Source organism: Cheilinus undulatus, linkage group 18, assembly GCF_018320785.1.
Source record: "Cheilinus undulatus linkage group 18, ASM1832078v1, whole genome shotgun sequence".
NCBI lineage: Eukaryota > Metazoa > Chordata > Actinopteri > Labriformes > Labridae > Cheilinus > Cheilinus undulatus.
In genome coordinates, this window is record NC_054882.1 from 23,832,739 (window position 1) to 23,855,115 (window position 22,377).

General features: G+C 40.0%; 1 protein-coding gene across 1 annotated transcript; it reads right to left on the reverse strand.

Annotated features, from left to right (window-relative positions):
• Positions 1 to 127: 127 nt before the first annotated feature.
• Positions 128 to 21,065, reverse strand: lrrc9 (leucine rich repeat containing 9). The gene is made up of 32 exons (XM_041813283.1): positions 20,898 to 21,065; positions 20,571 to 20,711; positions 20,348 to 20,411; positions 20,173 to 20,243; positions 17,984 to 18,166; positions 17,567 to 17,722; positions 17,250 to 17,458; positions 17,029 to 17,160; positions 16,740 to 16,919; positions 16,512 to 16,632; positions 16,128 to 16,260; positions 15,908 to 16,048; positions 15,697 to 15,821; positions 15,548 to 15,559; positions 13,048 to 13,212; positions 12,850 to 12,969; positions 12,527 to 12,718; positions 12,315 to 12,440; positions 11,993 to 12,133; positions 11,679 to 11,856; positions 11,341 to 11,561; positions 11,122 to 11,244; positions 10,466 to 10,596; positions 10,263 to 10,371; positions 10,048 to 10,187; positions 4,175 to 4,311; positions 3,504 to 3,721; positions 2,601 to 2,669; positions 1,636 to 1,761; positions 543 to 732; positions 273 to 432; positions 128 to 161 (listed from the first exon to the last, which is right to left on the reverse strand). Exons 1-32 carry the CDS (start codon positions 21,048 to 21,050, stop codon positions 128 to 130), a joined length of 4,401 nt encoding a protein of 1,466 aa, XP_041669217.1. The 5' UTR covers positions 21,051 to 21,065.
• Between the last annotated feature and the right edge of the window lie 1,312 nt (positions 21,066 to 22,377).

Below are 22,377 nucleotides of genomic sequence, written 5' to 3' on the forward strand. Positions count from 1 at the left end.
TATCCTTAATCATATACTTACAATAACACAATCAATGAGATGCACTGTCCTCAGTACTAACATATCTAGCAACAAAGCCACCCTAAGATCATGTGCGGATTGTCAAGTGCTCCACTGCTTTTGACTGCTACATGGGAGGATGTCTGCCACCATTTGGAAATCTTAAACATAAAAAGTATGAGTCAAAAGTCAATATTACTCTCTTATCTTTGAAGGAAACATTCATATTATGAGAAACACAGTAAGATCTCTTTAATTTTTGATTTACCAACCTGCTGTCTGCTGTCTCCTGGTTAGGGTAGGTGATGATGACTCTGGTCCCATCAGGGAGGAGACCTGTGGTCGGCGGGTTACTTCCTGTTCTTCGGCTGTGTCTGAAGTTTATTTCAGTTTGAATGCTCCGAGGGGCATTTACATGTTTGTTCCTCTTGTCTAAATTGAGAATAGATAAAAGAAAGGATTAGAAAGCCAGAATAAAGAGGGTCAAAGCCTGTAGTCAACTTCAGATAGATTTCTCTTAAAGGAGAAAATACCACACTCACTTGTGTATGTGTAATGATACTGAGCATCTTCCATGTTACTCTGCAGGATATCATGTCTATGGATAGAGCTCTGTAGTCCTCCACTTAAACCCACTGCTCTTAGAGGAGGGTTTCGAGGCATTAGAGGTCGCAGTCCAGGCAGGGTTATCTCAGATGAGGGAAGAGAAGCTCCGGGGTATTGGGAACATGGCTTCAAGAGGAATACCATTAGGAAGGAAAGAAGTAATTCTTATCAAAATGATTAAATAACATCTACAAATGTACAAAATACACGAAATCGGCATATAAAAAAAGAATCTTGCATGGGAAAAAGCAATTGTTACTCATCAATAACATTATTGAATATAAAAGTCAAAGGCCTAAATTGAGAGGGACAAGTGAACAGTGATGAGGTTTGTGTTTTTCTTTGTTTTAATGAGAGATCCCAGCTCTGACGTTTCTACGGTTAACAAGCAGAGGGGGTCGTGTTGACCTGGCTAATAGGGGGTAAATCCACTGGTGCATTATCGGCCGGGCACATTTCATCTAATCAGCAGGATGATGCCAGCAGGCTTAGGCTGCTTTTAATTCAGAGCTGCAGGAGAATTACTGCCCTTGTCTCTTATTACATGAACATCAAATCAGTCAGACTAAAAGAATTTGATCCAGGATTTTCCCTTTTATTTCATGGCAGCGGCGAGGTTGTTGTCGTTTTGTTTTTCAGCTGGACTATATCTTACATGATAAGGCCCATTATGGGCTTTATATAGACATTTGAGATCATTTTGCAGTTTTATGGAGGAGCACAATCAGAGTGTGGAAATGATTTAAAATAGCCTTAAAACTTTGTTGTAAATAAAAGCTCTTTTTTTAATATACTGTATTTTTAATCTCGGCAGGACTGTGGGGAATCTTTTTTATTCAAACCTGTGTCATAAGTAGTATCTTCTGCAAACAAGGAATACAATAATTATGGATAAATGCTCAAGCACTAACTTATCTTTTTTTTAATTCAGTTTGCTGCAGATGTGAGCTCCTTGCTACAAGCCTATATGTACATGAGATTTATATACATGTGTGAATGTTTCAGTTGGAGTATGAATGCTGTGCTCACTGGTGGATCAGCACTGAGAAGTTCCGCCCGTGTTTTTTCCTCCAAGGTCACCACCACTCCATCCAGCACCTGTAGAGAGGACAGACGCAGCACCACATCTGGTCTGTGGAGAGAATTTCTTGCCACCTGGAAGAGGAAAAGAACACCTGTTTGATAAAAGCCCAGAAACAAAAGATGCTGACTATAACGATTATTTAGCCATATTAATGGGAAACCTGATTAGTATGCTGCATGTGTCCCTACAAAGTTATCATGTCTAAGAGACCCATCTGACAGCATCAGAGACCACCTCATCCAGCTGCGGGGACACTCTGGCCCTGGTAGAAATCGAGCCAGTCCGTTCATAGGACTTAATGTTCCTTAAGCACACTGCTGCTCTTAAAAATTGTGATTAAATGCCAATAAATGCCCGGTGGAGAAGAGGAGACAGACTCATGCCAGGGAACATGGGTGAGGTAACGATCTCATGCTGTCAACAGCAGGAGGTATTGTCTCTGGAGTGGCTGTTGGCTTCTTACTCCCTGGCAGGATTAACCCCTCCTATGGGAAAAAAGGGGGATGGGGTCGAGGACTATAGAGACTTCCACAGCTGAGCAGAGCCCTGTGGACATTCGAGAGGCCCTGAGCTACATCGAGGTCTGATCCATGAGCTCCAGATGGGTGATGTAACCAGGCCAATAGGGCCCTGCCATTTGGTCAAAGGATTTGTCTCTGATGCCGGCCAGTTTGAGGCACAGCAGATGGGCCATCATGTAATCGCTTAATTTGGAACCTCAAAGTTACATTGGGATAGTGTTCTGGATTGTGCAAGTGCGAAATTGAGCCTGTGTGCATGTTTGAGACTACTTGTTTCTGAGTGAAAGAGTTCAAAGTGTCAAGGTCCATATAAGTGGTTAAAGCTCAAACAAACCTTCCTGATGTTTTACCCAACTTGTGTCTGATGCACAAACACCTGCAATACTCACAGGATTGCCAACGACAGAGAGCTCCGACAGTGATGGGAGAGCTTCCAGTTTTTCCAGCTCTATGATGTCCTTCACAAAGTAAAGAAGCAAAGATGAGTTTCTCTGACATTAATTGTCTTTTACTACTCATTCATTAAACTTTTCTTTCCCACTGGTTTTAGCCTGCTGTGTGTTGATAATGGAGACATATGCATGAGGCCTGGACCCTTCATAATTTTGGTGTTGGGAGGATGGAAGCAGCTGATGGAAGAGATTACATGTGTGAGCTCATATTAATCTCATGAGAGAGTTGGGACACGCAACAGGGCATCGGGGGTGTTTCTGGTCATTCACAGGTTTATGGCTGCTTTTGGCTGTGATTCAAAGAGACCCCCTACTGTGAGAACTGTAGTGCTGTGATGATTGCTGTATTTATGTCTTAATTGAATGCATGAAAACATAAAGGAAAAAAGGAAAGAAGAAACTGGCAACTTAAGTGCAAATCACTCACCCTTGGTACGAAGGAGATGCAGACTGAGAAGCTGATTACACGTTTCCTGATTGTCTGTCTTCATACACACAGCCCTGACCTTCAATCAAACTTGATTCTCCTTAATGCTACCCCTCGCATACCACAGGGGGTGGTAATGATTCATGATTACTGTACTTCATGTCTTACTTTGCAAATGTAGGGAAAAGTAATAATGCTGCATTCTAAATGAAATACATTCTTCAACGTCTGACACACTTTACGTATGAACCAATCAGTAAGTATGGTGGTAAATAACAAAGCTCACTGTGACCTTGGCGGTCACGTCAGGGAATGGCTCTTTTGTGAGTCATTATTGCAGCATAATTGAAAGGCTGAAAATGCAGCTTTAATGAAAATCTGAATATAAACAGGTGAAGACATTTTTTGACTACCTGCAGCTTGTTCGTGCCCAGATAAAGCTTGCGGAGCTCAGTTAACGGCTCTAAATGGTTGAGCTCCCGGATGCGGTTCTCTGTGAGGTGCAGCTCTACTAAGGCGTTCTGCGCGGCAAAAGAGTTTTCAGCCAGAGATTTGATGCGGTTTCTGTCTAACACGAGCTCTCTTAGCTGGTGAAGCCCTTCTAATCCTTCCACGTGGCTGATCTCATTACCTATAGAGAGAGAAATCCTTATCAAAACAATGGAGAGAAAAATACCAAACAGTAGTCTAATACTTCTTTAAGTAAAATAACTGTACATTTCTTTCACCGAACAGCACTCAGGGCAGTATTTTCAGTTTTTGACTGGTGTTTATCGTTTACCTTGGGTGTAAAAGGCAGTGAAATTACAGATCTTCGAAAGGATTCCAAGTGAAAAAGGGGAAGAAAGGACAAGTAATGTCGGCTTTGTGGGACAAATAGCCCTGAAAAAGCAAAACTCAATCAAAAGCTATCAAAAGAGATTGAAAAGAATATGGTCAGGAGTTCTTTTCTTCAAGTCTCATCTCCCACCTGGCCTGAGGTCTATGGGAGACTTGGCTCTCAGAGCCGGCCTTTTCACAGGCTTTTTACACAGAGCTTTGAACACACTTTGTGAGCACGGGGTTGTATGGCAACCACACATACCTTGGAGAAAGAGTGCCTTAAGATTGGTGAGCCTGCTGAGCTGCAGATTGGCCATATTGGAGATGCCATTGTGACTCAAATGCAGCACCTCCAGGCTGCCCATCAGCGGCTCCAGACTGCCAGTGGGCCCAGTTTCCCTTAGACAGAATGACAGTCTGTGGTTAAATGAACATCTCTTTTGTCCTCCCCGCTGTAACATTTAACCTCACAGGTGCAGACCACCCAAAAGAAATCCCAGGAGGGGTAGACAAAAGCACAGCCTGTCACAGCAAAACTTATACACTGGTTTCCATCAAATGAAAACATAAGTGAAAAATTATATCATTATTCCCATTTTACATGGACGGTGTAGAAACTGGAAATATATGAGAAATATTTGGTTTGTATTGGAGATAACTTCTCTAAATACTTAAACAAATATTTCAAATTACAACTTTATTCTTGTCAAATTACATCATTTTTAGGAGGATGTTATTAGGATTTCATGGCAACCACAAAAAAAGATCTGTTTTAAAAGTGAGAAGCAGTTTACACATTGGCTGGTCAGTGCTGCCCCCCAATGGAGGCAGTCTGCAAATTCAGACAGACAGGAGTACTTTAATTAACCCAAGGGAACCTGGTTAAGGCTGGACAATATCATGTTTAAAAGTAATAATAATAAAGTATTTCCAAATGAAATATAGAGTAAGAAATGATCAATTATCTCTACATAGCTTATGTTGATTCAGGAAAAAAAACAAATACCAGGCTCAATGCTCAGTAAAAACATAATTTACAATAGAACCAGTAGTTTGATGGGTGAGCTTAAGAAAAAAATAAATAAAAAATGTTTCACTGGAGAACTATTGTTTTTTCTTTAGTTTGTTTGTTTTGGCATTTTATTTGATTATTTCCCCCCCAAAACCGTCATTCATCTTAATGTAATGCTGAATTATGCATCTGGCTGCTAATTCAAGTACCTGTGTGATATTCAGCATTTACTCCATGTGGATTTAACTTAGAACTGACTTTTTTTGTTATTTCTTTACAGAAAAATATCAAAATACACAGAGCATTCAAAAAATATTCAGACCCCCTTTACTTTGATCAATTCTATTATGTTGCAGCCTTATACTACAATAATTTAAATCCTTTTTGTTCTCCTATTAATCTACACTCATCCCATAATGACAAAGTAAAAACAGAATTTGGTAAATTTTTACAAATTTATTAAAAAGAAAAACTGAAATATCTCATGGACATAAGTATTCCAACCCTTCTAAACAACACTTGAAGTTTAGCTCAGGTTCTCCCATTTCTCTGGATCTTTGCCAAGATCATCAGAATGAAAACCAACCCATGAGGTCAACGAAACTGCCTGCAGAGCTCAGAGAGATGTTGCAAGGCACAGTTCTGGGGAAGGCTATAAAAAATCTGCTGCACTGAAGATTTTCAAGAGCACAGTGGCCTCCGTAATTTGCAAATGGAAGAAGTTTGAAACAACCAAGACTTTTCCAAGAGCTGGTGGTCTGGCAAAACTGAGCAATCCGGGGAGAAGGGCCTTAGTAAGAGAGGTGACCAAGAACCCAATGGTCACTCAGGCTGAGCCCCAGAGATCCTGTGTGGAGATGGGACAAAGTTCCAGAAGGAATACCGTCACTACAGCCTAAATTCTAAATGTTATGTCTGGAGGAAGCCAGGCACCACTCATCACCTGCCAATACCATCCCAACAGCGAAGCATGGTCGTGGCCGCATCATGCTGTGGGGGTGTTTTTTAGCAGCAGGGACTTGGAGACTGGTCAGAGTTGAAGGAAAGTTAAATGGAGCAAAGTGCAGAGATATCCTCAATGAAAACCTGTTCCACAGCACTCAGGACCTCAGACTGGGCTGAAGGTTCACCTTCCAACATGACAATGGTCCTCAGCACACAGCCAAGACAACACAGGAGTGGCTTAGGGACAACTGTGAATGTCTTAGAGTGGCTCAGTCAGAGCCCTGACTTAAACCCTACAGTACATCTCTGGAGAGACCTGAAAATGTCTGTCCACCAACAGTCCCCATTCAACATGACTGAGCTTGAGAGGATTTGCCAAGAAGAATGGCAGAAAATCCCCCAATCCTCGTATACAAAGCTTGTTGCATCATACTCAAAAAGACATGAGGCTTAAGTGCTGGCAAAGGTGCTTCAACTAAGTGCTGAGTGAAGGGTCTGAACACTTATGTCAATGCGATGTTTCAGCTTTTAATTTTTAAAAGATTTGCAAAAACTTCCAAAATTCTGTTTTAACTTTGTGGAACAGAATTTTGTGAAACAGAACTTTTTCATGATGAGGTACTGAGTGTAGATTAACGAGAGAAAAATGGATATAAACAACTGTAGCATCAGGCTGCAACATACAAAATTGAAAAAAGTAAAGGGGGTCTGAGTATTTTCTGAATGAACAGTACTTCATCTAGACCTAGTTTGTAACAGTAGTATATGGCACTGTACAGGACACAAATACTAAAGCTATATACTTAACATGAAGCAGGAAGGTGGACAACAAAGTATTAGGGTGACTTGGTGCAATATAGTAACAGACATATTTACAAGTTTTGTAATAGTTCTGACAGTAATACAGCAATGCATAGCAACATGCACTGTATGCTTACTGTATAGAGTAGTAGTTCACAATTAGTGGATTGGAGGCCCAAGTGGACATATAAATTATTACCCATGCCGATGAAATCGGCAGGGGGTTATGTAAAGGGTTCCGTATCTTTGTTTGTTTGTTTGTTTGTATGTGTACATGATAACTCAAGAACGGAAAGTCGGATCTTCACCAAACTTTTAGGAAATATTGGGATAGTGACAGGGAAAAATCGATTAGATTTTGGAGATGATCCACACTCCCATTCAGTTTTTCTCGGACTTCGAAAGTTTGAACACCATAGTAATCATTGGGAGCGTGAGTTCCTCGGTGGCACTGCTTTGGCATGGGTCTGCCACCTCAGACAGCCATTCTAGTTTATACTTTATTCTACTCGGTTTTGCCATACAGTGCAGTGAAAAAGTATTTACCCCTTTTCTGATTCCTGAGATTTTTGCATATTTATCACACTTAAATGTTTCGGATCATCAAACCAATTTCTATATTTCACAAAGACAACCGAACTAAATAGAAAATGCAGTGTCTGAATGATTATTTCATTTAAAAAGGGGGAGGTCCAAACTTATCTGACCCTATGTAAAAAAGTAATTGCCCCCGAACCTAATATCTGGTTGTGCCACCCTTGGCAGCAATAACTGAAATCAAGCGTTTGTGATAACTGGTGATGAGTCTTTCGCATCGCTGTGGAGGAATTTTGGCCCACTCTTCTTCACAGAATTGGTTTAATTAAGCAATATTGGAGGGTTTTTGAGCATAAACTGCCAGTTCAAGGCAGTGTTAATTTTGACAGCTATTTTTAATTTTAGTCTAAGTCTTCGTCTTTAGACAAAATGTCTTTTAGTTTCAGTCACATTTTTGTAATTTCTACCCTTTTTAGTGTTGTCTAGTTTGAGTTGATGAAAACTCCTTACATTTTAGTCTAGTTTTAGTCCAAAAAAATCCTCACGTTTTAGCCTTTACTTTTAGTCCAAGCATTTATTTTCTTGCCTAAATCTGGTACCAAATCATGGTAGTGTGTTCAATGCACTCTGCAAAACCTGGGGCCCCTGCTTTCTACAGCTGAGAGGCAGAAGAGATACAGCTGCTTGTTTTTTGACAGATTTACCACCAGTACAGAAATATTATGGATTTAGAAAGTCTGACGAAAACTAAATTACGTTTTAGTCTAGTTTAAGTCATCTTGACGAAAACTAAACTTACTTTTTGTCAGTTTTAGTCATCACAGATCTATTTTTGTTAGTCTTAATCTAGTTTTTGTCATGGAAAAAAAAGGCTGTCGACAAATAGTTTTAGTCATAGTTTTAGTCGACGAAATTAACACTGGTTTAAGGTCACACCACAGCATCTCAGTTGGATTTAAGTCCGGACTTTGACTGGGCCATTCCAAAACCTTAATTTTGTTCATTTTGAGCCATTCAGGGGTGGACTTGCTAGTATATTTCAGGTCGTTTTCCTTCTGCATAACCCAAGAGCGCTTGAGCTTGAGGGCACAAACTGATAGCCGGACGCTTGCCTTCAGGATTTTGTGGTAGACAGCAGAATTCATTGTTCCATCAATCACAGTAAGTGGTCCAGGTCCTGGACCAGCAAAGCAACCCCAGACCATCACACTGCCACCGCCACATTTGACTGTTGGCATGATGTTCTTTTTATCAAATGCTGTGTTATTTTTACGCCAAATGCAACGGGCCACACACCTTCCAAAAAGTTCAACTTTTGTCTCATCAGTCCACAGAATATTTCTTCAGAAGTCTTGGGGATCATCAACATGTTTCTTGTCAAATGTGAGACGAGCCTTGGTGTTCTTTTTTGTCAGCAGTGGTTTTGGCTTTGGAACTCTCTTATGATGCCATTTTTGCCCAGTGTCTTTCTTATGGTTGAGTCATAAACACTGACCTCAACTGAGGCCAGTGAGACCTGCAGTTCTTTGGATGTTGTTCTGGATTCTTTTGTGACCTACTGGTTGAGTTGTCGTTGAACTCTTGGAGTCATTTTGGTTGGCCGACCAGTCCTGGGAAGGTTCACCACTGTTCATAGTTTTCTCCATTTGTGGATAATGGCTCTGACTGTGGTTCGTTGGAGTCCAAAAGCCTTGGAAATGGCTTTGTAACCTTTTCCAGACTTACAATTTCAATAACGTTGTTTCTCATTTGTTCTTGAATTTCTTTGGATTGTGGCATGATGCGTTTCTTTTTGAGATCTTGTAGACTACTTCACTTTGTCTGACAGCTTCTATTTTAGTGAGTTCTTGATTCAACAAATCTGGTGGTAATCAGGCCTGGGTGTGGCCAGTGAAATTGAACTCAGCTTTCCAATAACTGTGGTTAATCACAGTTTACTCATCATATAATAAGGGGGGCAATTATCTTTTCACATAGGACCAGATAGGTTTGGATTTTTTCCACCCCTTAAAAAATGAAATAATCATTCAGACACTGCATTTTCAATTTACTTGGCTTGTCTTTGTGAAATATAAAAATTGGTTTGATGATCCGAAACATTTAAGTGTGATAAATATGCAAAAAATTCAGGAATCAGAGAGGGGGGCAAATACTTTTTCACAGCACTGTAACAGTGAGATATTTTGATTGCTTTTACAAGATCCTGGCTTATTTATCTTAGGAAAATCAAAGTTGGTTTTCCCAAGATAATATGTTGATTTGTCAAGAAATTTAAAAGAACAGCCAAAATTACATGTTATGTCAGAAAACCAAGTAAAATAATACTTGCATATCCTCTGAGGGGTTCTGTTAGGATCTTTTTTTTTTTTTTTTGGCCTTTTTTTGATAGGACAGTGGATAGAGTTGGAAACAGGAGAGAGACATGCAGGAAATAGTGCCATGGGCTGGATTTGAACCCGGGTCACCTGCATATATGGCGTGCACCTTAACCACTCGACTACCAGCGCGCCAGAATCTTTTTTTTTAACATGCTTGTTTTATCCTGCCTTTGTCCAATTATGTCTTTATTTGTTCCCTCCGAGGGAAAATTTGGTATTTCCCATTAAGGATGTGGTGGAGGGTCCTGAGGCTAAACCAGCTGAGAATCACTGGTATAGAAAACAGAACAGACTAAAAGTCATAGTGACTAATAAAAGTCATTGGAATGACAAGTAAATTAATAGTTAGGGTTGCAATGCGGTAAAATATGATACAAGCTTAATTTTATAAATCAAACAAGTCTTACTTAAAAATGTGAGAAATGAAATGAAATGTGAGATACTGCTGTAAAATTGTGTTACCCTTTGCCTTTGAATGGGCTCTGTTGGCCGTACCCACTGGAGTGAACTTTGCTGTGCAGTATCTGTCTTTTTGTCAGGTGAGCCTGGGTCTTCTGTCTGGGCAGGATGGACTCAATGTGGTTGTAATTCAGACACAGAGCCTGTAAAGAAGCATTTCCATGTCCATAACTCAGGTAGACTACAAGCTAGCGTTTTGATAATTGACTCAAGAATACTTTTATGTTGGGCAGATAGATGAGGCCTGAAAAAGACGTGAGGCTGTTGTGGTCTAGGTTGACACTAAGGAGGCTACAAAACAGGTCTGGTGGAGACAAATCGACCATCCTGTGAGGAGAAGAAACGTAAACCATGCTTTAAAGTAAACCAAGCTCATCATTTGTTGTGACTTGTGTATCTGTCTGTACAACCTGTCTGTTACCTTATAGAGCAGGACTGCAGGGTGAGGTAAGTGATGTCTGTGTAGTTTGAGTGGCCAAGCTTCTCTGCAACCATGTCAGTTGTTAGTCTTCCTCCAAACATGTCCTTTGCATTTTCCCACTCAGTTACCTCCTGGAAGAAAAACACAAGAAAAAGTGTGTTATTACATCACAAGATAAAATATTGGCTGCAGACCTCTATGGTGGGCCGTTTTGGATGCATATGTGACAGACCTCTAAAAAGGGTCGAGTTTGATCATGGGGTGGAAAGTGGCGTACATTACCCTTGTTGGGGTTTTCCTTAGTCTGTGGTGTGTTATTTTTAATCTAATCCCCCCCTTTCCCTAACCTTTAGGGTTCAGATGCCTAACCCTAACCCTCTTTGGGTTCTCCTTAGTACATTTTCGATTCTTATTCATAAAACCCTGCTGTTGTGAAAAATAGCCACTTAACCTCTGACAGTGAGTAAAAAATACACAATTTTCAGTACGTCATTATGGTTCCAGCTTGGGAAATGTACATCACTTCCCGCCCCAAGGTCGAGGTCACCTCACTGTAGAGGTCTACAACAGATGAGCCCCAAACTGCCCCACCATAGAGGTCTGCAGCCAGGTCCTCTTAAATATTTTAGTTGTATTTTGCTTTTGTTGATGCATACAACAGCAATGCCATCCAGAGCTTTTAGGGAGGGGAGGTGGAAGACGACATAAATGCGATAGTTTTCCAGTCGCTCTAATAGAGGGTTTCCATAAAGATCAAGAATGATGAGATTTGACAATCCCTGAAAAAAACAAAAGGCACATTTAAGTTTTGATAGCACAGCAGAAAAACTCTGTGAAAATCTTAAATTTACTCTCCTAATTTCTCATCCATTTACCTTTAAAAAGTAGATATCTTGTGATGTTGAAATTCTGTTGTTGCCAATGTAAAGCTCAAGAAGGGAGCGAACTCTCTGGATGCCGTGAAGGGAGCTGATAGCATTGTTCTCCAAAGACAGAAAGGACAAGTTAGGCAGTTGGTCTAAGACCGAGGCATCCAGACAAGTCAGCTGATTGCCATCCAGACTCAATTTACTGAGGTTATGTAGTTTTGAGAGACCTGAAAAACAGGCAGCAAAAAGAGATGCAGAAGTTATGATAAAGAAATCCTCAATTTTGAGCTGACCTTAGTAATATAATCTGCCTTCTTCAGTGTTGAGTTAAAAGTCTGACTAACCATTGAGTGTGCTGATGCTGTTACTGTTGAGAGAAAGCTCCTCCAGCTTAGAGCAGCCCTCTAGACCCTCCACTTTGGAGATATCGTTATCATTAAAGGATGCCCAGCGCAGGTTGATCAGCTTATTGAGATGAATCAGTTTGGAAATCCTCTGACTGTTAAGGTTCAGGGTGGTGATCTGCTCACATTTGAAGGCCACATGAGCAGAAATAATGTATGAATAAGTACCAATTATTAACTTGTATAACCATTTAAATAGCAATTGACCTCATATGTTTAATTGCTTCACAGAAAAACATGTGCCTGTAGGTCACCTTTTCCATCCAGTCAGGCTCCAGCTCTGTGTTTATGCTCCAATTTGCAGGACTAAGTAGACACAGAAGCTGGGCTGTTGACAGCAGGCTTAGACTGCGGGGCCGGTCATTGTTCGTATTTGAGTGAGCCAGAAGTGATGCCTGCAAACAGAGTGTCAAAAGATCTGATTAACTAACACTGAACAGTGAAAAAGTGACTAAAAACATGTCAGAAAAATCTATTTCCAACTCTACAATGTTTTCAGATCTTGTGTTAGTTTTTTGATGATTTTATCCATTCTCCCCTCAGTAGAACAGCCTACACTATCTACAAGATCCTTACCTGGTTAATTTTAGATCCAGCAACCACCTGAACAGCATCTGCAGCCTCCTCCTCTGCAACCATCACATCATCCAGATGTGTGAGTGTTGTCAAACGGCCCAGTATGGTCTGTCTGACTGCTTCAGGCTGGAGAAAAAAATGTCAGTGTATGTCTCTTTCACTGTGCTGCATCTTGTTGTTGACATATTTCTTTCTTAAATAAGAAGTCAAACCTTGTTCCAGGGGTTGTACCGTGTGTCAAGCCTCAGTAAAGCCGGTGTGTGTTTTCTCAGTACAGCTGTATCCTCTCTGGTCTTGGTCAAATTGTTCCAGCGAACATCGAGCTGTTTGAGACGTCCCAATCCCCTCAGTCCCTCTAAGGTCACTAAGTGGTTATAACTGGCATCCAAAAACTCAAGGTTCGGCTGTGATCATATAACAGCAAGAATGGATGTTAAATGTTTTCTCTTTATTCGACAGTCTCTCCATATTGGAACGCTGGTGTCTACTTTGATTAGACAAACATAATAATCATGTTTTCTAGCATCAGTTTTACCATGTGAGCAATGTCATCCAGGCGTGTGAACTCATTGAAGCTGATCGTAAGATGCCTCAGAGCTGTGAGGTGGGAAATCTCATTTATTTTCCTCAGACTGTTACCATGAAGGTTCAGCACCTGAATGAAGACAGTTTCTTGTGAGTGCAAGAAGTAGCTTCAGAATAAAATTTCCATTTGATGAGCCACAGTACTTACAGTGATCTGACTGAGCACGTTGGCTCTGGCTACACTGAGCAGGACTTTATCATCCAAGCTCAACAATTTGGGCTGTGGTTTCAGCACAGGGTCCATATTGAGGACTCCCTTGTCTAGGATAATATCATTAGAGGGAGTAGCATTTGTGCCTGTGCTATGGCCCGGCTTTGCAGAAGGTTCTCCATCCTGATAAAAACACAGTAAAGGTTAACAGCTAAGGATCAACTTTCAGTGTCTGTTAAAATGAAAAAGAAAAAAAAAGGAAAGTAATTCAAATTTTAAAACAGAGACACACAAATTTGGGCTAAGTCTAAATCTTTATTTAACTATTGTATTTCTGCTCAAATTGAAAATCATTTACAAAACAAGTGAGTTGCAGAGGCAGGTAGAGCTAAGCACTGCATCTCTACAGGACTTGGAAAGGCCTAATGGGGCTAAAATGTTACGGCAGTGGGAGGAGTGGGGTACAGTTCATCCCAAAAGTGCTTAATGGGGTTGAGGTCAGGATCCTGGGAGCGCCAGTCAAGTTCTTCCACACCAAACTCATCAAACCATATCTTTATAGTCCCTGCTTTGTGCACTGGGGCCCAGTCATGTTGGAACAGAAAAGGGCCTTTCCCAAACTGTTGCCACAAAGTTGGAAGCATAGCATTGTCCAAAATGTCTTGATCTGCTGAAGCATAAGATTGCCCTTCAGTGGCGATAAGGGGCCTCACCCAAAAACCTGAAAAATTGCCCCATACCATTATCCCTCCTCCACCAAACTTCACAATTAGCACATTGCAGTTAGACAGGTAAGGTTCTCCCAGCATATGCCAAACACAGACCCAACCATCTGACTGCCAAACAGAGAAGTTTGCCATGTCACACCACAGCATCCTACCATAGCCCCATACTTGAAGTCACTGAGCTCTTCATAACGACCCATTTTGTACCACAAATGTTTGCAAATAGAGACTGCATGGTTAGGTGTTTGACTTTATAAACCTGTAACAACAGGTCTGATTGAAATACATGAATTCAGTAATTAACGGGTATGGCAAAATACATTTGTCTATATACAGTATCAGAGGGAAAGCCTGGGTGACAGAATTAGCAGGCAATAGCAGATAATAATCGTGGTCAGTCACAAGTAAGCAGCATAAAACAGGGACGTAAAAAAAAAACAGAATGGCAGCCTCCAGTAGCAGTCCATACTTCCTCATAAAGCAGTCTGTGGTGGAACACCCAGGGTTCAATTTTAGGTCCTACACTTTTAAATCTTTTGATGTTAGGGCTAGAAAATGTCATCAGGAGGCATGGTATTTTCATAGCTATCCTGATGACACACAATTCTACATTGCTGTGTCTTCTGATAACACAGTATTGGTGAATGGAACAGGGGCTCAGAGAAAGAAACTCGAGACCTACCTTTCTAGGCTGAATTTAACTAAATTTCAGTCAGTCACGTCATGTTTGTAATTTTTCAAGCATTTACTGTGGCAGCATAGCATAGCATAGTTTGGCGTCAAGATCCGACTTCATCACTCTTCGACGATTTATCTTGAATGAAGAATTAAGGAGCGATGAGATAACATCTTAAACCCCCAGTCTGAGTCACAGATAGATGCTGGGGTGGAGGTGGGTTGAAGTGAGAGCGCAGTGCTGATCCAGGGCAGAGCAGGCAATTGCAGAGCAGAGGAAGAGACTGGAAATCTTGCAGCTTAAATAGACCACTGAACTAGGAGGATGTGAGTAGGGCTGACAGTTTCCATTTCATTGTTTGGTTGAAAAGCTCACCCTGGTCGGAAAGTCATGAGGTTTTTGTAGGCTGTATGAGCTTGAAGAGTTACCACGCTGGGATCACTTATGATCAAAGGCAGGTGCATGTTGATTGTGTCTCAATTATTTTTTAGTATAACCTGATGAGTCAAAAAAAAAGTATGCTTCAAAAGGCTTTTTATGTTCATTTTAGGATCACTGACACTACCAAACAAGTGCAGTAAGGAACCTTTATGGATTGAACTGGCCCCCCACAAGGTGATTTTTAATTTTATTTCTATCTATTTATTTTTACCTGAACAACCAATTGATTGGTTGGTGCCTGGGTGTAACTTTGGTCGACTAAGTTTTTCTTTGGTTGACTACAGGCTTAGATGTGATTCATGTTATTTGATTAAGATGCATGCCAGGTATGAATCATTGTTCCTGAAATTACTGACCTAAATTAACTCATGAGGTTCATCACATGTAATTTAATCCTTTTGGTCATTTCATTCAATTATAGTTTCAGGGTTTTCTTTTAGCATTTTATTCTATCACTTTGGTTTATTTTACTGAATTATCTTTTAGTACTTAATTATCAGATTTTGGCATATTTAACTGAGTTATCCTCTAGTGATTTACTATCTTTATAATTGTACAATATTTTCATATTACATCATTTTGATGTCATGTAAAAATTCTTTATTTAACAGTAAGGTGTCTACGAGTTTCATCTCAAACTAGTCTTCATCAGGACATTGTCCTTATCCTTGAAGAGCACCTAGTTCTTGTTATAACATAGAAGCAGTTGTTTTAATTAAATGTTTGCCTATCATTGTGAAAATCCACATATATTACCTTTGACTGATGTCGAGTATACTATAGCTGAACCAATTATCTACTTACTGTAGTGATGTATTCAAAATGAATGATGTACTCAGGCAGGATGAGCTCATGGTCAAACATGAACCATTGTCTTCGCCTGGGACTGCACTCAGGTCCAGTGTGTGTTTTAGATGAAAGCGGGCTCTCTGAGCAAAAACAGAAGACATACAAAGATGAAATGACATGGTATAAATATTGGCTGATAAATATTGGCTGTTTTTCAGCAACCTACCTTCACTCATGGCAGTTCTTTGCCTATTGTCCACATTTCGATACACAGAGTATACTCTGGGATAGCTGCTTCTGTCCACAGGTTCTCCTTCTTTGATGGGCATGCTGTGGCCCACAAACACTTTGGAAACAATAATCTGACCTATGGACATTAAAACAGTCATGAATAGTCAACAATTCAGAGAAAGAACATAATATGACAATGATCAGACTGAGCTCACCATGCCTAAAGGGGACTGGATCCATCCTGTACCGGGGCTCATTTTTAACTTTGTGCATTAAATGTTCAATTCTGGGCTTCTCAGTCACAATCAGGCTGTTGGATAAAGGTATAGCACCCTCTGTCTCCAAGGACTAGTGCAGAGTCAACATGGTAAAAGTCAGCATGGTATGAGTTCGAAAAAAATTACAATAACCTAAAACAGTTTTTACAAACCAGCATTTACTAGAGCTTAAATTGATAGATTTTTATGCATTAGAGCATGTTTCGGGTAAGACTTCAAAGCTGAAATTTTTCTCTTCAACCTCGATGACATTGATTTTTGATGACTGGATTGAGTGTTGGATGATTTCAGAATAATCAGCAATAACCTTTGGGAACCCACCTTGTTTTGTTTGGATGTTTGGAATCCTCCCTCTAGAATGCACAAAATTTCTTCTTTTTCTTTATTTTCCTCTGGATCAACTGCATAGAACAAGTGCTCTAGCCGACGTCTGTAATTCTTCCTTAAAAAGTTTAGATTCAACATACAAAAAATCTATTACAATAACAATGTTAAAATGTCTGTTAATTATTCCTTTAAATGTAATCCCTACATTTCATTACAACTTACAGTGAAAAGTTAGCCGACTCTTCAGTGGTTAGCAGGCTGTGAAATCTGTCCTCAAAGCGAAGCCTCAGAGCACTGTTGTGGATGCGAATCACTTTATTGATCTTAAGATCAGTGATGCTGTAAACCTTGAAGTCTGAGTGAGAGAAACGGGAAAGCAGGAGGTTGCAGCAAGACGTAAACCTGTTGTGTACACAAAGAGAAACTATGAGTTATGAGGAAGGTGTGTTTGATAGGTTTTCTGCAATATAAACTTTGTGATGCACTATATTTTATTAGACAAAGATTGTACCAAGGGTCTATGGAGCAGCCCTCTTCTAAACGAATATTTCCAACACTCTCCAGCTCCATCAGTAGAAACTGGATGCTATATTCCATCATGATTGTGGCTTGGGCTGATTCTCGCTGGAACCAGGACTCAATCCTGAATGTGGGAGGAGTAACAGGCTATGTAGGAGAATAACTATTTTATAAGTGTAAAACTGTATGAGTAATTTATTCAACTATACAGACTCATCCATTTTCCTTGTCCATAGCTCCAGTCTCTCTCTCAGTGCTTCAATCTTTCTCAGCATTTTGGACTCCAGGGCAGGATCATGACTGATGTCCACAGTTGTATCACTTCTGTCAGCTGACCCTTCAACCAGGTGGGATGATGCATCCTCTGAAATGCAGGCAGATTTTTTGCATCCAGCTGGCACCTTGGAGAGCTCCCGTTCAAGCTAGGTAGGTATCAAGATAAAGTCAATAGCAGACATCTAAATAACTGATCACACACTTTTGTTGCACTTGCCACATCTTTTTAAGAAAGTTTTAGTGACCGTTCATACATTTTTAATGGACTGATTGATTGTTCTGATGCATTCCTCTGGTAACTGTAACATGGTTTTCCTCCTCTCCATCAAACTGAGCCGAATCTCTGCCAGGTTCCTCTGAGCGGTGCGTATGCGCATGTTGTAGTACATCATTTTCTTCATCACTGTGGACTAAAAAACCAAGCAAAGATAAATCATAAAAAAAGGAAAACAAGAGGAAAAAAACAAAGAAATAAAGAAATTGTTCGGATCCATAGAGCTTCTTCTTACGTTGTGCAATGTGGGCTAGCTGGAAATTTCAGGATAAAGTCAGGATGAAAAACTCTTCTGTTCGTGTTCATACATGCAGCTCACCCAGGCAAACTGAGGCAATTTTTAGGAGTTTTATGTGAGTGGGAATGCTCATAGGATTTCTACTGGTCTTCTCCTTACCTCAGCTGCTTCCTTGACTTGCTTGCTCGAGACGTCGTATGTGTCGAGTCGCTGGAGGCCTGGCATGTGATAGAGAATGTGTGTGGCGTAGTTACACAGCAAACACACAGGGTTTGAGGTGGACATAGGGTCATTCAGATCTAGTTCTTTCAGATGAGGTAAGCGGGTGAGCTTGGTCAACTCCTGGTAAAATGAAAGGGCACACGTCAGTTCATTCATAAGGTTTAACTCAATCTAAAACACTTAAGTTGTATGAAGAAAATATTTATTTTTCCAAAGACTGAAATAAGCCTTTTATCAGTTTACAGACACCACTGAGGTACCTTCACTAGTACAGAGTGCTGGGAAGTGTGGTGGCCCCACCTCTGACCTCTTCCTAGTTAATTCTGGCATAAGGCAGGGGTTTGTCTTAGCCCCTACAGTCTTCAGTGCCTGTATGGGCAGGATAATGGTGCAGGTAGCGGGAACAGTGAACTGTGGAGTGTCATTTAGTGATGATGCTGTGATCCTTGCAGAGACTGTAAAGGTGCTTGTGGTGGCTCTTAACTTACTGAGCATTGGGAATGCACATCTCCTGGACCAAAACAAAGATCCAAGCATTTAGGGATGCCTTGGATTCTGCCATCAAATCTGTGTCTGTGAATAGTGGAAATTGTGGAGCAACTCCCCTATCTTGAGAGTGTAATCAGATCCACTGACTGCACGGCTGGGATCAAAAGCAGACCAAGACTGGTGCATGGGGTCACTGACTAAGACAACGTGGCATTGTCGGTATCTGAGCATGCTATATTCTTGTGAGAACGTTGATTGATGGCCCAAGGTACCACTGGACTCCTTTGTGACAACTTCTCTTCAACACATTTTTGGTTATCATTGGCAAGACTGTGTGTCTAATGCTGACTTGCTCAGGAGAGCAGGGATAGAAAGTGTCAGCTGCCTGATACGGGAATGGCAGCTTTGCTTTTACTGGCACCTGGCGTGCTTACTGGGACTGGATCTAGCTCATTGCATACTGGGGGCCCAGGACCTGGTGGGCGACTGTGTGCGTTGTGCAGGGAGCAGCTGGGAGGATACCTGGAGAGATGGGGCAAAGTTTTGGCATGGGCCTGGAGGATAACCAGAGCAGTACAGGAGCAAGGTTAACACGGTGGAAATGCCGCACCAGCATATGTTCCTGACCGAGATATAACTCTGGTCCTTTTGCCCCTTGCTCCAGCAGTAACATGTTTATGTCCTTGGGCAAGACACTTGATCCCAATTTGTTCCCACTTCTTTGTCAGTGTTGTGTAAACGGGTATGGATGTGTTTCAATGGGATTAACTGATACTGATGGACAATTCTCCATAGAAATCTTTGCCATAAGTGTATGAATGTGGAGTGAATAGTTGTAAATGGGTAAGTGTGACCTGTGGTGTAAAAGTGCTTTGAGTAGTCAGAGGACTAGAAAAGCACTATATAAGCCCAAGTCTATTTACCATTTACTTAATGATGATACGTCTATACTATAAGATGCAACTAGACCAAATCAGCAACTACAAAAACTCTTTCAAAAATCATTTTTTTTCAGGCAACATAACAACTACAAAACTCAATCAAGTTTCTACAGGTGTCATTGTGCTGACTGTATAGAGAGTTTAAACATTAGACTGATGCCATCATAGGACAATCATTTCTTTTAGTGGTTTGAACATTCTGGGGACTCTGAATAGGGAATGACAGCGATTGCTTTCATTGTGTTGCCGTGTTGGTAAAAGATGCAACAATAAAAGCAGGGCTGGGACAAAAAGTTATCAGAATATGATCAGAGGAGTTAATCAAATTTGTGTTTCACTAGCAATGACCTTGGACCAGGCATGACTCTGAGTAAATAGTCTGAATGAGGGCGTCAGCTGCAGTGCACACCAAAAATGTAGAACTAACGCCAAGGATGCCCCTGCACCAAGTTTTAAATCAGTGTAATTGTGACAGTATATCATTTATTCAAAATTACAAAAACATAAATAACGCTTCTCAATAACCAAGTGAAAGTCCTTGCCATCCAGTTCACTGTAGACTTGATTAAAAACTTAAACTAAGACCCCGACATGTCACAGGAATCAGGTTCGCACTTTCTCTTGACCAAGGATTGGAATAACATTTCAGAAAAGTATAAATTATTTCTCAAAGCCTGCTTTGGTTTTTAATCTTACCTTGAAGCAGCTGATCTTGTTCCCAGAAAGATTAAGATTCTGAAGGTTGACATTAAGATCAAGGCCATACCCTTAAAATGAGTTATCAGAAAAAAAAATCATAATTATTCTATTCAAACATGACTGACCTGCAATCAAACTCACTCAGACAATACAGAAAATCTGAAAAACCTACCAATCTTTTCAATTTTGTTGTCTGCAAGATTAAGTTCTTTGAGATTCTGAAGAGAGTTTAAGCCCTTGGGGGAAAAAGAACATGCAGCGTAATTGATATGACAAATTGTGAATTTTTTCAACAAATTCACAAAAGAATATCCTGTATTTTTGTAGAACATATTGAGATGGACATGCAAGCACTTTGACAGATAGGTATGCAATCTCTTATGTGAAATCCCAACCTGTATCTGATTTATGCAGTTATTGTTAAGCCACAGGACTTCTAGGTCAACTTGCAACTCTAACTTTGTAATTTCACAGATCCTGTTATCATAAAGGTAGAGTTTCTTTAGTTCCAGACAATTATGTACTCCTGATATTTCCTGCAAACAGAGAACATTGGACAAATGACACATAAATTACACACATAGTTCACTTACAAAGTAAGCTGTTTTGCTTAAGCCATAGGTTGTTGCCCTGAAAAGCAGATTTTTACATGCAACAGAGTATGAGGATAAAGTTCATAATATAAGGTTTAATTAGAAATGAAAGCAGCATAACAGACTTACTGTCAGGTTGCACTGGACTACCCAGAGCTCCTGCAGCAAAGGACAGCTTTCCAATCCTTCAATGTGATTTATGCTCTGGCCTACAATGGTGAGCTGGCACAGCCTGGGGAAGAAGTTAAGACCGACCATTCGAGGAAAACCAGAGAAGAACATCTCCAGGGAGCTGATTCTGCTTCCTTCTTGTGCAATTTTTTCATAGGACACTCCATTGTTCATACACTGTGCAGAAGAGTATTTATGTAACAGGATATCTTCAGTAATCATTTGGAACTAAACTGTAAGGGTGATTTGCAGATAAAATCAGATGAATGCTGCACAGGGTCAAAAATGTTTGAAAAAGGTGTCAGGTGATCTTCATGGATGAGGGCACTAGTGTAACTTATGTCAACTAAAACTATGACTTAAAATGTCAGTTAACAACCTTTCTTCCATGAAGAAGATGAGACTAGAACAAGCTACAAATAAATCTGTGGTGATAAAAACTGTGACAAAAATATGTTTAGTTTTTGACAAGGAGAGTAAAACACGACTGCGATGTAATTTAGTATTTGTTAGACATTCAAATCCCATGACATTTCTCTAAAGTGCTTTTAAGGTATGTCAGTATTGAGTATATCTTAAATTAATTAAAATAGTTACAGCGCATTATATACTAAGTGTTTACTGTTAGATTAAATTGACTATCTGGCTGATTAAATCATTTTAAAGAAAATAAATGTGTTGTTAAAAGTAATGACTTAAACAGGACCAAAATATGTTTATGTTTTAGGAGACTTAAACTTTCAAGAGTGAAATTGACTACAATTTGACTAAAACTAAAGCACATTTTAATCTAAGGACTAGGACAAAGACTACATTTAAAATATCAAAATTAACACTGGAGGATACAGAGGTCATGGTTGGAAATGAATAAAAGACAGTCCAGGTTATATACAAACAAGGAACAATCAATGTCCTGATAAAGGCTCATTTGAGTTGATATGCGTAGACATCACTGCTAAATAAAGGATTTTTATATTATATCAGAGGGACTCGTTTTTCAGTTTGGACAGCCGTTTTTTTTTACTTTGGACTTTTTGCTTATAACCTGGATATTCGTAATAATGGTGATTTGTTTGATGCATGGTTGTTATAATTAACTAAATAGGTCTTAAGTTGTATTCAAACATCAACTTTAAATAAACAAAACGAAAAGTGAAGATTAGCTTGAAAGTAATTTGAAAGTGTATGGTGCTCACTTTTTTGGCCCTTTAGTGTCTTACCCCTAAACTAAAAATAACACTAAAACTAATAAAAACTAAACTAAAACCAAGGATTTTTTTTCAACTACAAACCAAACTTAATTATCAAACCAGCAGTAATAAATCATAGGAAAAAAAAACCTAAGCTGAATTCGAAAACAGAAAGTGACAACCAAATAAAAACTAATGTCCAAAACTATCATAGCCTTGGTTTTTGGAGGCAGTAGCTAGAGATGGGA

Coding starts and splice junctions, on each gene's coding strand:
- lrrc9 (XM_041813283.1), bottom strand. CDS start 21,050: ATGTTCTTCTCTGGTTTTCCTCGAATGGTCGGTCTTAACTTCTTCCCC. Junction 17,459..17,566: donor TCAATCAGTCCATTAAAAAT/GTATGAACGGTC, acceptor ATACCTACCTAG/CTTGAACGGGAGCTCTCCAA. Junction 11,562..11,678: donor CAGCATCAGCACACTCAATG/GTTAGTCAGACT, acceptor CCTGTTTTTCAG/GTCTCTCAAAACTACATAAC.